At 43.5% G+C, this 15,006-nt stretch overlaps 1 protein-coding gene across 1 annotated transcript in view; it reads right to left on the minus strand.

Moving 5' to 3' along the window:
* ADAR (adenosine deaminase RNA specific) overlaps positions 1–15,006 on the minus strand; it is a gene marked incomplete in the record, with an annotated part of 1,768,745 nt that overhangs the window by 244,585 nt on the left and 1,509,154 nt on the right. Inside the window, 1 exon segment of the mRNA XM_044079403.1 lies at positions 1,460–1,572. Coding sequence (XP_043935338.1) covers positions 1,460–1,572 — 113 coding nt within the window.

Raw genomic sequence — 15,006 nt, forward strand, 5'->3', positions numbered from 1 at the left:
CTAGGCTGAGCTCAAAGTAAAAATTGTCCTGGACCTGGGACCTCCTAATATATGATTATTTCTTGTTTCTTTTGTAAACAGAAAACAGTAAACATTGCCTTCAATTTCATTTTATTTTGAGACTTGCTGTAACACCCTGTTGTTTACCAGAGTCCTGAAAAACTAGGCGAGTGAAAAGGGATGACCATGACTGAATCATGTCTTTAGTAGAGGTATATGGATCAGAAAAAAAGTCTGTAGACTACAACTAAGTGAAAATGTCACTAGAACGTATTACAATTGCTGTGTGGAAAATAGCAGAACAGACATGGGAAAGTGCTCACTTTTATATCACGGAAAGGCATTTTTGTGGCCCTACAGCTGCAAACTTCGAGACAAAAGGTATTCTCCAGTTCATAAGGTCATAGCATAAGATGGTTCAGCTCTACACATTACAATGACTAAACATTAGCGCTACTTCAGAAAAAGCTTGCAATCTCAAGTATGCAGCACTCTGCAACAGCAATAGCTGTTAACATACTTCAACACTGATAAAAAGATTGAGCACAGTTACTGTTAACTGCTAATGAGAAAAAAAATTGTTCTATAGCTCTAGAGAAACTTGACTGCTGTTTCACAGTAGAAACTGCTGCTAGTACAGTTTGCATCTGACCAATGTCTGTGTTTCTGTGAGAGATAAACAGCTGTATAACCATGGAGTTAGCAGTTATGCAAGACAGTATACTGGGTGCAGGTGGTAGTTCCCCCGCAAAAAAAATGCTTTACAAGTGTTAAATGAGCTGAATCCTTAACGTTTTTTCAATCCAGTTGAAGTTTCAGACTGCTAAAAGTAGTCTGCATTGTCTTCGTCTACGTGTTGATTTAGCCTGGTTTTGCCTGTACCATTGGCCTTGCCCACCCAAACACCAGGGGTGGACGTTTTACTGAGATTTTTGCTGAGATTTCTGTAGCACCGGCGACTGACCACTGGCCCACAGAGGAACCACTAACCCACAAGGCTATCTTACATCTGGAGGTTACAACTTTGCTTCCACTGTTTTTTCAACTGTTTCCTCGTCAGGGCTTCGGTCTCGCGTCCCAGTAAGGTGGGCTTCCTCCTAGCAGCCTAGGCCTGACCCAACTGGACATCACCACATGCTCCTTGGCGCTAAAGGGGCCTCCCTAGCAAAAGAGCTGCACTTTTTGAGACAAAAGATCTGTAACACTGCAGCTCCTCCCCGGGTGCCCGCATCGCTGCCTCCACAGGGGTATTTCACTTGACTGCTAATAGTCAGGAAAATGAGTCACCACACACGCACCTATGCATGTACAGTAATCAACAGTCTATCTTTTTAACAGCCTGAGAAAACAAAGCTTCCATAACACAAAATGGATTTTGGTCCATCGAAACCTATAGCAAGTTGTATTACATTGAACCCAAGATGTTGCAACTATTTAAGAAGTACATTGTTCAATATACCTGAGGGTGGTTGACTCTGAAGTGTTTGGGAAGTAGTCCACTGAATGTTCCCCCATTTTTTGACATTCTGCAGCAAATGGCTCGTGTCAGATGACCGTGACTGTACAAATAACCTGAAACACAGAACATATTTAAACATTTTATCTATGAAGCTCTGGTAATCAATGACTTGGCTTCTTCATAGCTTTCAGTCTGCCTAAAACACCACACAGCAGTTTTGTAGGAATAAAAAAACACGTACGTTTTCACCAATTTGACTGGTAGCCCCCTTTTCAGTGGGTGAATGGGATATCCTCTCCCTCTTGACATGCCCATTATGGCTACTTTTTTCATCTTAACTTCAATGCTCAGTTGGATGTTGAGGTGGGGAATTAGTGAATATATCTTGCTGGCACATCCTTACATCTCAAAGACTGGACCTATGGGTGAGTGACAGCACAGCACCTGCACCTGACAGTCCTGAACATTCACTAAGAGCACATGTAAAATAAAACAAAAACCAAAAGCAACAATGCATTCAAATATTTATATATACACAGCTCAAACATACATACACACTTCTGACTTTACAGGGAATTCCAACCGCAGGCTAATGGTTTGAGGGACAGTCTTAAACAAAGGGGTTATTACCACTGAAGACGGCTTCCTCAAACGTTTAAAAGACGAGTTCTTACAATACCAGCTGATTTATAAAGGGACCGTCCTTTTTTCCCTCAGAAGCTTCAGTGGTCAGACTGCTGTGTAAACATATGCAGTGACAACTCAGTTCACATTAGGAAAGCACAAGCCTAACTTCTAAGCCCATCACAGTTAAGTTTCCTACTACTGGTAAGCACAGTTCCAGCAAACCAAGACAAAGTGCAGCTGTGTGGCAGACTAACAGACCTCCTTACAGAACCTAACCGGTCATGTACTTTAATTGGTTCTTTGAGTATGAAGCTTCTCAGAGAAAATGCATATCTAGTAAACAAGTACAAATTAATAAGCCAAACAGATTCAAGCAATAGCATCCAAAAAGTACAGTTGTGCACACTTACCATAAATGTAGATGTTAGTGTGTATTCACTGTTGCAGTCATCACACTAGGGTTATCCTAGCCCTCAGTCGGCCCAAATACCAGAGGCTTAGTTTTTCTGCGTTGGTTGCTGTCACTCCAGGACTGACATCAGGTCGTCAGTGGTATAAAAGTAGTCGACACCATTACATCAGTTTTTCTTGCCCCAACTGTCAGAAGCCACCAAATAGGGAGCTAGGTTAAGGTGGAAGAACACCACCAGTAGAAAGTAAATACCAAAAATTCCCTGTAAGGAGTGAGGGAGAGAGAGAGAGAGAAAGAGAAAGAGAGAGATAAGGGGGATGGAGAGTGGGAAACCAGGACTGCAACAGTGAATACACTCGAACATCTACATTTATGGTAAGTGTACACAACTGTACTATGTTCTTTGTGTTTCACTGTTGCAGTCATCACACTTGGGTTGATTTCCAAAGCTGAAGAAAAGGGTGGAGGCAGTCAAGAAGACTGGGGGATGACAAGGATGCCCTGCAAGACTGCGGTTGCAAAGCCTGCCCTGGATTTGGAGAAGATAGGCAGGTGGTAATGCTTGAAGAGAAGGTATGAACAGAAGTCCATGTTGCAGCCTCCAGGATGTCCCAGGTGGGACCCCTCTGAGAAAAGTTGCAGAGGTAGAAGTTGCTCTGGTGGAATACGTTCTGACCCCCTTAGGGGGAGGTTTCCCGCGGTGTTTGTAGCAGAAATGGATGCAGTGTGCTATCCATTTGGATTGTTTGTTTGGATACAGCCTTGCCCTTTGCGCCCCTGCTGCACAGCTGACTAGCAATTGGTCAGTTTTCCTAAAAGATTTAGTCCTACTCTGGTAGAAACTAAGCTGTCTATGCACATGTAGAGAATGCAGAGTTCGTTCCCCCTTGTTTTGTGGGTTAGGGAAAAAGGTGGGCAAATAAATTGATTGTCTCTGAGCCACAATGAACACCACTTCAGGCATGAAAGTTGGGTTAGTCCTGATGGAGACCCTGTCAGCATGGAAAACAGCCAAGAGTGATTGTAGCTCTGAAACTCTTCTAGCTGAAGTGATGGCCAGAAGCAAGGCTGTTTTCCAAGAGAGGAATTTTAACTCTGCTGAAGCTGCAGGCTCAAAGGGGGTACGGTGAGTTTTTCCAACACAAAGTTAAAGTCCCAAGCTGGAATAGGAGTTTTTCTGGGTGGCCTTAAATTGTTAGCCCCTCTAAGGAACTGTTTGATGACAGGGTGTGAGAAGACAGGTGGCTCTGTGCTGTAATGAGCAGAGATGGCAGAGGCATGAATTTTAATAGAAGAGAAAGATAGGCCCCCTGTGTAGTAGGTCTGCTAAGTAATCCAGGATGAGAGGTAGGAAGGACTGTGATGTTTCAGCTCATTTAGCATGGATCCAGGTGCAAAACCTTTTACACTTGTCAGCATAAGGATTTTCTAGTGCTGGGGCGTCTGGCCTCACTCATAACATCCAGGACTTGTTTGCTTAGGCTGGCAGCTGCAGGAGAGGTCAGGGAATAAGCCAGGCTGCCAGGTTCAGGGTATGCAATTGTGGATGCATGAATTCTCCACTCTTCTGGGTCAGGAGTGTTGGGATCTGAGGTAGGTACCATGGTGGCAGGGGTGACAGGCTGCGCAGCAGTGGGTACCAGTGCTAGTGTGGCCAGTCTGGGGCAATCAAGATTGCCCTAGGTTTTTCCTCCCTTATTTTGAGCAGTACCATTGACATTAGTGGTAGGGGGGGGAAATGCATAGATCAAGAAGTTTACCCATTGGAAGGATAGAGCATTCACTTTCCAGGCCTTGCTGTGAGGTTCCCTGGTGCAGAATTTGCTGAGCTGGTGATTGTTGTGGGAGGCAAAGAGGTCCACCTTCGGGGTGCCCCATTTCTGGGTTACAAGGTTGAAGGTTCTGTGGTCTAGCTGCCACTCATGTGGGTCTAGCAGGTTTCTGTTTAAGTTGTCTGCCAGAGAGTTTAGGGAGCCTGGCAGGAATTGTGCTAGCAGGTGAATTTGCTGTATCAGCTGACAAAGCAGTACATTCAGCTTTTCCATGAACAAATTCAAATCCCATGCAGGACAGGCATGTCGTCACAAGGGTCTTAAATGTAGGGCACCATTCAGAAACACCTTAACATAGGGATTTATGTTGCCTATTGAGGGTGGCGGAGATCTCATACTCAAACAGCAAAAGGCAGTTATCATGGATTAAAATTTGCTGTTTGATTCAAACACATGGGTCATGTAGTCCAAAATCTATCTGGACAACTCAAAGGGTCTAGTTCCTTTGTGGCCATCCAAGAGACAATCTCTTCCACTTCAAGAGATAAGTTTTCTTTGCAACACATGTTCTGACTTCCTATAGGATATTTAACACCTGTTTGGAAAAGGAATTACTGGTCTATCTTCCAAGCTGGGATTCAGTTAAATTTGGTGATTTGAAACTGCAATACAGAACTCTGCCCTGTTTCTGCATCACTAAAGATCACTGTGAATGCAAGTCCTGTAGAAGAAAAATAACTAGCATAAACAGAAAACCACAAATGTCTTGGCTAAAACCTGCGGGATTAGAACAATTCTGTCTTCCTTTAGTCTGAGAAGTATTTCTGAATACGAATAGAAAAAAAGCACAAACAATAGTTTTAGTGAATGGGAGTGACAATGCACTTGCTCTTTAAACAATCTCTGAGGAAGCAGGAAGCAAAACGTTTACAGTCATTTGCTGACACTTGTGACACACACTTCTGTAATGCTCCCTTTATACAGTTCCTGAAGTGTCTATGGGTCCAGTTTCTATTTGTATGCAAAAGTTGTGTCTGCTAGCTGATTAATAAGCCTGTTGGAAATACTGCTGTACACTGCTGAATGGCTCAGTCTTAGATCAAAAAAATGCTTCAAAGCTGGGCAAAACTGTTGCCCTTTGTTTGCTGATACAACACTGGACTGTGTGCTGTCGAATGGTTTGCAGGTTATCCAAAAAAGTTGTTTAGGGAAACTTAAGGCTCTATACACTGCCGTTTTTCTTTCAGACTGAAGTGCAGATTATCTTTCTTTTTAAGAAAAGCCATCTTACACAGACAACTGAAATGACTTGCTGAAACAAAATCCAAGGAGATCTTGTCATTAGCTGCTGAGTCACTGTCAGAGGAAATAGAAGCAACCCTAACAAGAGACTGTTTCGATCCACTTTCCACAGAAAATACAAGCATGTTAGGAACCTGATCACTGCTGCAGTCATTCTTACTTCTGGGATTTCTCCTGCAGAAGGCCCAAACGTTCAGCCTGATTATCACATCTCTGTACACATCCCCCTTGGCTGGAGGCACACCATTCCAGCACATTAACATGTTCCCTGTATAAGCTTATGTCCATCCACACTTTCATTCTTTCTTGTCCATATGGTAACAAACTCACCCCTGGAACTACAGTACTACCTGGCTGCAGCAGGATAAGCCATGACAACCTTTACCAACCTCCAGTCCATGAAGATCCTCCAAGAACCCAAACCTTGCCAATCTCACCTAAGGAAATTAGAGGTCCCTTACATTGATGCTGTATATGGAGGGGGAAGAGAAATCTGCAGCTGCCCTCAAATGCCTCAGGGAAGGAAAGTAACTAGAAGAAAAATCGTGAAACCTGACTGCAACAACGATTACACTTACTATTACAGTAATCTCCCTAACACAACTGTACAACTTTCACTGTATGAATCACTGCTGCAGTAATCCCTATTCTTCAGAAGATTCACATAACTTAATGATTAGAAGGGAAGTAGGAGCCTTGTACTTGGGGCATGCTGCAGGATACTCTGCAAAATGGTAGCGGTGAACCTGGACCATATCCAACCATTACTGTATGGAAAAGGTGTGCATGAAGATGCACATAGCTGCTTCAAAGACAGCCCGATAGTGTACGCCGAGGAAGGCTATGGTTGTAATGGAAATCTAATGTACCCTTTGAGACTTCTATCATGGTAGGAGTAAAAGAATGTAATGTAATGCAATATTACATATTTGGCTATAGTTTGCTTAAACGCTGGTTGCTTAGATCCTGGGCATGGTCCTATTTGGGGGAAAATCCTCTCTCTCACACATCCCATTTGGAGAACACCCAGGACGTGCAAAAGCCTAAAGAACTTCTACTATTACACCAAGTTTTTATACAATTATGCAATGTTCATAGTACGGATCACTGATGCAGTAGGACTGACTACTGACAATTCCCAAAACTCAATATATGGGAAGTGGCAGTTGACATGGGCTGCACAAAATATCAAACTTGTAATGGCTGGAAAATGTATGGACTTTGAACCAGACATCTACCTCCAGGATGTCCTGGGTACTCACTCCCCTTAGGAAAGCACCAGTGGTTACTCTGCCTCTTGCATACAAGATGCAACAATGCTCTTCCATAAGCCGATATTTTAAAGATGGTTTGGAAACCAGTTCTCTCTCTTTCGGGTGCAAAGATACATAGCTGATCAGAAGCCCTCATGTGTTTGGCTCTGTTCCAAGGAGTGTAGACCACTTTCACTTTTATTCTGGGCTTTTAAGAACAAGACTGTAAGCAGTATAGTCTGACTACAACAAAAACTACATGATGGAAGAAAATAATATTACAAGTCATAACAGGTAACAACAACAGACAGGCTGAAATGCCTTGAGTGCTAGGATCACAGCCATCACTGATTGTATATTAATACGCTTTTCTTTAGAGCGGCACCACTTTTCCTGGAGCTTGGTCCTTTGAATGAGCTCTCCAAGTCAAGCAACAATCTAAAGCATCTGCTGTCAAGAGTATGGTGGGGAAAGACCTCTTTGAAAGAAACAGGAATGCTTTATCTAACATGTTTGAACCACCAGTCCAACTCTTGCTTGATGCAGGGCAGGGCAGGACAGAGACAGTATCCATGACTTGGAAGCATTCAGCTAGGAACTCCCACAGCATGCCCTGCTGAAGGTCTTCTAGTCAGCTGACTCATACAGAGTTCCCAGGAAAATCATCTTGGACATTTCATTTGGGAAGACCGAAGAAAAATCTTAAAGTCTGAAACACTCCACTGTAATTTGCAGGGCTCTCTCCACTTCATTCTGGGACTATCTGAGTCAGGAGTCTTCTAGTTAGGGAGCAGCCAAGTCATTGGTTCTGCAATATGTAATTACTAGAGAAGCCACTGTAAATTCCCTGGGAGAAGCAGCAAAGCAAGGGCAAAAAGAAACTGGTAATAGTAGCCCCCTGCCTCAAACTTGAAAAAGAATCTGAGGTCCCTACGGGCTGAAATATATAGGTCAGCAAACCCTAATGCACCCCAACATCCCTTTACTTAAACATTCTAACTTCCACAGGCACACAACCGTGGGAACAACTGACTTTTTTTGTGAAACTGTAAGCCAAATGCCAAACACTCCCATTTTCTGGGCACTAGGAATAATCTGACATAGTTAAGTACAGATCTGACATAGTTAAGTACAGCTGTGTTGCAATGTAACCAAAAAGATGACGGGTGAATATGATTACTCTTGTAGTCATAACTTTAGGAAATTCTACCACAGGTTGAAATAAGACATCTGGACAGACATTTAAAGCAGAGCACCCTTTCCCTCTAGACAGACATCTCAAACTTGATGTAAACAGGGTGTCCATCCATGCCATCTTTGACTTTTTTGCCAACCCACAGGTCAGTATCATTCTAGTTGTAAAATGTTGCACAGACAGAAACTTCTCAGAGATCCTGACTGGCGATCAGGAGAGAACTAGCTCGAGGGACCTAACCAAGAAAAAATATAAGAAAAGGAAGACAAGGGACTGTGTGTGTGTGTGTGTGTGTGTGTGTGTGTGTGTGATATGGGTACTTACCACAGCCCTAGGATCTCAAGAAGACAGGATGGAAGGAGGGTACCTGGACTGCTACAGCACTCAAACATCTACTACTATTATAAGTTGGCTAACACAACCGCACCACGTTTTTCATGACGATCACTCCTGTGGTCACAGCTTCAGGGAAATCTGCCAAAGCTTAGCCTTTAAAGAGAAAAAGTGGTTGGACCAGGTCATTGAGGAGGAGAGCAGCACGCCCTTCAATATGGCAGGTGAAAACCTAGCTCTAGCCATAGAGGTCCAAATCCATACTGTTTATTACAAGTAGGGGCTGAAATTCATGTGACTACTAATGAAACGGCCTTTGCATCTACCCCTTGCAGAAAGGAGGTAGTGGTAGCTGTGGTTGTAGAAGTGTTTGTGCTTACCATCCCTTGTAGATGTCTGCCAGAAGGTTTGTGTGGAAAGATAATGCAATGAGCCACCCATTAAGAAATGGTCTGCTTAAACATGAGGCATCTTGCTCTCAGCAGCTATTACAAACAGCTGTCAGTCTTTCTAAAGGTCATAGTTCTGTTCAGATGATCTCAGTTGCCTGTGAGAATCCAATATATGCAAAGCTCTTTCCCTCTGTGTTAAGATGCAGGAAGAAGACTGCAGACTGGACAGCTTGGTTCAGGGTCATTGCTGCAATGAAAAAGTACAGTTTTGTACCTACCATAAACGTAGATGTTCGAGTGTTCACACTGCTGCAGTCATCACTCTTGGGTTATCTGCCGTCAGGCGGTCCCGCAGCCAGCCTGAGTACCAAAGACTTGGTCCGGCATCAATTGCGGTCGCTTCTTCCCTGACGTCAGTGCGACAGGGGTATAAAAAGAGGCAGCAGATGCCATTTTCTTCAGTTTTTCTTGCCCCAGATGTCAGGTGCCCCCAATTAGGAAGGCACTACATAATCCTAAGTAAATTACATAAGTAAAAAACAATAGCTACAGCTGTAAGCAAATACACCATATAGAAATACATCATACAGACTCTACAAAAAGGGAGATCTAGATTAAAAACCCAGGTAAGAAGAGGGGATGGTGGGTGGGTAACCTGGACGGCAGCAGTGTGAACACTAACATCTACATTTATGGTAGGTACAAATCTGTACTATGTTCATTGTGTTACACTGCTGCAGTCATCACACTTGGGTTGAATCCCAAAGGTAAGTCTGGGCTGCTGGTACTAAACAGGGTTTGGAGACGCTAGTAGGCCATGCAGAACTGCAGTGGCAAAGCCAGCTCTGGTTTTTGAGTAAAGAGGTAAGTGGTAGTGCTTGGTGAAGGTGTGCACTGAACTCCAAGTTGCAGCCTCCAAAATATCCTTGGTTGGCACCCCTCTGAGGAAGGCTGCTGATGTTGCTGTAGCCCTGGTGGAATGTGGCCTAATGTTACCAGGTACAGGTTTTCCATGGTGTGTGTAGCAGAAATGGATACAATGTCCTATCCATTTTGAAATGGTCTGTTTTGAGATAGCCTTTCCTTGTGATCCTGCAGCATAGGATATAAAGAGCTGATCAGATTTTCTGAAAGCATTTGTTTTATCCAAGTAGAAACGTAATTGCCTGTGAATGTCCACAGAGTGTAGGAGTCATTCCCCTTTATTCTGGGGGTTTGGATAAAAGGTGGGCAAGTGAATGGTTTGGTTTAGAGCCACAGTGGATACCACCTTTGGCATAAAGGAAGGGTTAGTTTGTAAGCAGACTCTGTCTTGATGAAAAATGATGAAAGGCTCCACTGCCATTAGGGCTTGTAGCTCTGAGACTCTTCGTGCTGAAGCTATTGCTAGCAGCAGGGCAGTTTTCCATGATAAAAAATGTAAATCAGCTGGAAAAGCTGGTTCGAAGGGCGGTAGTGTAAGTTTTTCCAAAACAAAATTGAGGTCCCAAGTTGGTGTTGGTGCTCTCCGGGGCGGTCTTATGTTCTTAGCCCCTCTGAGGTACTGTCTTAGTAATGGATGTGAAAATATAGGAGGATCTGTGTTGTAATGAGCTGAAATAGCTGAAGCGTTGATCTTAATAGATGAAAAGGAAAGGCCTTTGTGCAACATCTCAGTTAAATATTGCAGAATTTGAGAAATATTTGGGACAGGAGGATTTTGGCCTTTAGCCTGGTTCCAGGCGCTGAATCTTTTCCATTTGTCTGAGTAGGCTTTCCTGGTGCTGGGTCTCCTGGCCTCCAGAATGACATCCATAACAGCTTTAGAGAGAAGTGTTGACTGGTTGTTTAGGTAATCTGCCATGCAGCCAGATTTAAAGTTTTGAGCTGGCTGTGTATAATCTGATTGTTTTGCTGAGTCAGCAGGTGAGGAATTTGAGGTAAAATCCATGGTGGGCCTTGAGCCATGTTCCTTAATATTGGATACCAGTGTTGGCATGGCCAGTCTGGAGCAATGAGCATCATTTGTGGCCTCTCTAATCTGGCTTTTAGCAGCACCTTTGCCAGAAGAGGCAGTGGAGGGAAGGCATACACTGTTAATGTTTTCCAACTGAATGAGAGGGCATCCACTTTCCAAGCTTGTGTGTGGTATGTCCTTGTGCAAAATTTCCATAGTTGGTGGTTTTGGGGGGAGGCAAACAGATCTATGTCTGGGGTCCCCCATTTTTGAGTTATCATTGTGAATACTTGTGGATCTAGTTTCCACTCCCGAGGATCCATGATATTTCTGCTTAGTTCGTCTGCCAATGTATTTTTCTTTCCTGGCAGGAATTGTGCTTGTAGTTGAACTTGGTAGGTCAGTGCTGTGTTCCACAAGGTCATTGCTTGCCTGCATAGGGGGTAGGAATGCGCGCCCCCTTGTTTGTTTATGTACCACATCACTGTGGTGTTGTCAGTCTTTATTAGTTGTTGTCCTGGATGTAGGTGGTCCTTGAAAGCTGTTAGGGCATTTTGTACAGCTAGCATCTCTTTTTGATTGATGTGGAGATGCATTTGATCTGCAGACCATTTGCCCTGAATACACTGTCCTGCCATGTGTGCTCCCCAGGCGTAATCTGATGCATCTGTTTTTGTTTGCCTGGCTGTGGGTAGGGTGAAAGGCTGACCCTTGTTGAGGTGACATGCCTGAGTCCACCATAGAAATTTATGTGGAAGGCACGGAATGAGTGGTATTACTGTTTCCAAGCTGTGGCTGTGTTGAGTCCATACGCTTTTCAGGTACCATTGTAATTTCCTCATGTGCAGTTTGGCATATGGTATTAGTAGTATGCAAGATGCCATGAATCCCAAGGCCTGCAGAATTTTTCTTGCAGGGAGTTGGGTTGTTGCCATCATTTTGTAGCGAGTCAGTTGTCCTTGCTTGTCTGGCGTGAGGTAAGCCATCTGGGCCGTTGTATTTAAGCTGGCACCCAGGAATATTCTCTGTTGTGAGGGCACTAGTTTTGACTTCTTTTCATTTACTGTGTACCCTAGGCAACTTAGTAGGTTTTTTACAAACGCCATATGTTTTAAAAGAATGTCCTTGCTTTCTGCTTGAATAAAACAGTCATCCAGGTATGGATATATTTGAATTCCTCTGTCTGCAGTATGCAATTACTGGTGCCAGGCATTTTGTGAAGACCCTGGGTGCAGTAGATAAGCCAAAGGGCAGTGCAGAGAACTGGTAATGAGTTGAACCTGCTATAAATCGGAGGTATCTTCTGCAATTTTGTCCAATAGGGACATGCAGGTATGCCTCCTTGAGGTCCAACGTTACTAGCCAAGCCTTCTTGCCCAGCATGGGAAGAAGTTGCTGTAGTGTGAGCATCTTGAATTTGCGTACTTCCAGGTATGTGCTTCTAATGGAAAGGTCCAGAATTGGTCTCCAGGCTTTGTCCTTTCTGGGAACCAGAAAGAGTCTTGAGTAAAATCCTTGTCCTTGCTCCTGTGTAGGAACCTGTTGAATGGCTCTCATGTCCATGAGAGCTATAATCTGACTTTGAGCCTCTGCCCATTGATTTGGTGGCAGGTTTGGCATTCCTTTTATCCTTGGTAAAGTGTGAAAGTAGAACCTGTATCCTTGAGATACAATATTTAGGACCCATTTGTCTTTTGTGATGATATGCCAATTGCCTGCAAAAAGTACAAGTTTTGCTCCCAAGGGAGCTGCCAAGAGGGATTTGCTTGGCAGTCTGAGGGATAAGTCATTGCGATTGTCTTCTGAAAGTTTCTGACCTGTCTTCTCCTCCTTTCTGGGTTGTGGCACCCCATTGCCGAGGCTTGTAAGAGCCTTGTGGCTGATCTCTGCACTTAGGGTGTCTGTATTTGCCCCTCTGTGGTCTGTCAGAAGTTGGAAAGGACCAGTTCTTGGTTGGCCAATTTCTGCTGAAACGAGGGGGTTGAACCTGTAAAAAATCCTTGACCGTCTGCATAGATTTTGCCTTATCCTCCATTTTCTTTAAAACCACTTCTGCTTTCACACCAAATAAAACTTCCTGCTGTAAAGGTGCATCCAATAACTTTGCTTTAACATGATCAGGTAAAGTTTGTTCTTTTAACCAAGCATGCCTACGAATAATAGACCCTGTTACTGCTGCTCTACATGGAGCTTCCAATGAATCAAATCCACATTGCGAAGTATGCTTTCCCACTTGTTCTGCTGCATGCAACAAATCTTGCATTTCCTTGTAATTGGGCTGCTCTGTATGTGTGAGCATTTTTTGTTTTAATTGAGACATCAAATATTGTTGATATTTCAGCATGTGAAAGTATAAAGGCATCAGCCGCGCCATTTTTCCAGTTGTTTCTGCCCCCAGATGCCAGTTGCCTCTTTGGAAGGCTAAAATTTGGATAAATGCCCATGTATGCAGACAAGGGTAGAAAAAAATAAAAATAAGCATGTATGTACATATATACGCTCTTGTTGAATGAGGTCTTATGTTCTGTGGCATTGGTTTTCCATGGTAGGAGCACAGAATCTTATGCAATTTTTCCTCCATTTGGAGATTGTGTTTGTTTGGAAATTTTTTCCTTTTCCTTCCTGGTGCATAGGCCACTAACAGCTGGTCAGTTTTCTGTTGCATAAATGTAGGATTAGTTCTCATGGAGACTCTATCTTGATGGAAAATCAGGAAGGGTTGTACTGCCATTAAGGCCTGGGTTCTGAAACCCTTCTTGCTGAAGTAATTGCCAGAAAGAAGGAGTTTTTTTTTTGATAGGTGTTGTTGAAGATCCTGTCTGTTCCTGCTGGTTTGGTGGTGTGTCAATTTTTAGTTCAAAAAAAATTAAGTCCCATGCTGGCAATGGTGGTTTCCTAGGAGGTTTTATTCTCTCTTCCTCTGAGAGAGAATTGTCTGAGTGAGTGTGGAAGAAGACAGGTGGATCAAGCTGTATTCTGCAGAAAATAGCTGATGCATGTATCTTGATGGAGAATAGGACAGACCGGATGTTAGCAATGTCTATGTTTGACACATCTTTTCCTCTTTCAGCACTCCAAGTAGCAAACCTTTTCCATTTTCTGCATAGGTTTTTAGGTTTGGATGCAGGATGTTGTATTTGTTCTGAGTTAACATCAAAGGCATCAATCTTATCAATAAATGGCCTTAAGGAAAGGCTTGAATTTGGATAGCTAGTTGTACGCTGTGTCTGTGTTGAGACCATAAGTTTTTAGGTACCACTGTAGCTTTCTCATATGCAGTCTGGGCATGAGAATCAGGATTATGCATGATGCCATGAATCCCAAGGCCTGCAGTATTTTTTTTCTTCTTAGTTTGTTCTGCTTTTGTTAATGCCAAAGTAAGTTGAGGAAGTTGTTTTTCTTGTCTGGGATGGGATCAGCCTTGACTTTTTAAATTTGATGCCAGGCACAGCTCTCATGTTGGTTAGCTGGAGTTACCTGGTTTAGAGCTTCTGTTTTTTTTTGGAGGTAAAGTGGCCCTGGCATTCCTTTACTGGTGGTAAGTGGAAGGAAAACCTGTAGCCTGCCTCTATGGTTTTAAAACTTGTCTTTTGTTTTGTTGTGATATAGTGCCAATGAAAATTGTAGGCACTTCCTCTGGATTGGTTTCTGCCTCTAGAGAGTCTATACCTCTGCTAAAAGCAGGGGGCTGAACCTGCTGAAATCCTTAACTGTTTGTACAGAAATGGTTACTAACCTGCTGTATGTTATTCACCATTTCTAAAACATATTCTTATCTAAAGTTCTTTCAGAGAGAGAAAGTTTAGTCAACTTCAAGCATAAACTCTCTAGCTGAGAGAGTGGCAGAGGTGTAACTTTTCCAGAGGGTTTTTTTTGAGGAGGAGGCTACTGCCTTAGCCCTGGAGATAGTGGAGGAGGGTCTGTGGGGCCTTGTAAAGGTGGTGAGTGGTGATGAGTGTTTGTGAAATCTGTCTGGTTCTGTCTGGTTTGGGGGTGGGGGGGGAGAATCAGGTGCAGTGCAAAAATGCATTCATTAAAACAATCAAAAACACAGGGCAAACTGGAGGTATAGCTAAGGGCCAGACAGATGGGATGGAATCATCAACATCGGAGTCTCATATAAGTGGACAAGGAGCCTCTGGCTGGTCTGTAGTGTCTGAGTCCTCCGAAGAATAATAAGAGCACTCCTGCTGGGGTGGCTTTTCTGGAGGCTGAGAGGCCTGTCTGGTGTGATTGGGATCCCTAATTAAAATCAAATCAAATCCTCTGCCAGAGTAAGCAGAGCTAGAAGGGTGAGGGTGTGTGTGGGGGGCCTTAGCAGGGAC

Source organism: Protopterus annectens, chromosome 8.part0, assembly GCF_019279795.1.
Source record: "Protopterus annectens isolate FY-2018-M chromosome 8.part0, PAN1.0, whole genome shotgun sequence".
NCBI classification, from domain to species: Eukaryota; Metazoa; Chordata; order Ceratodontiformes; family Protopteridae; genus Protopterus; species Protopterus annectens.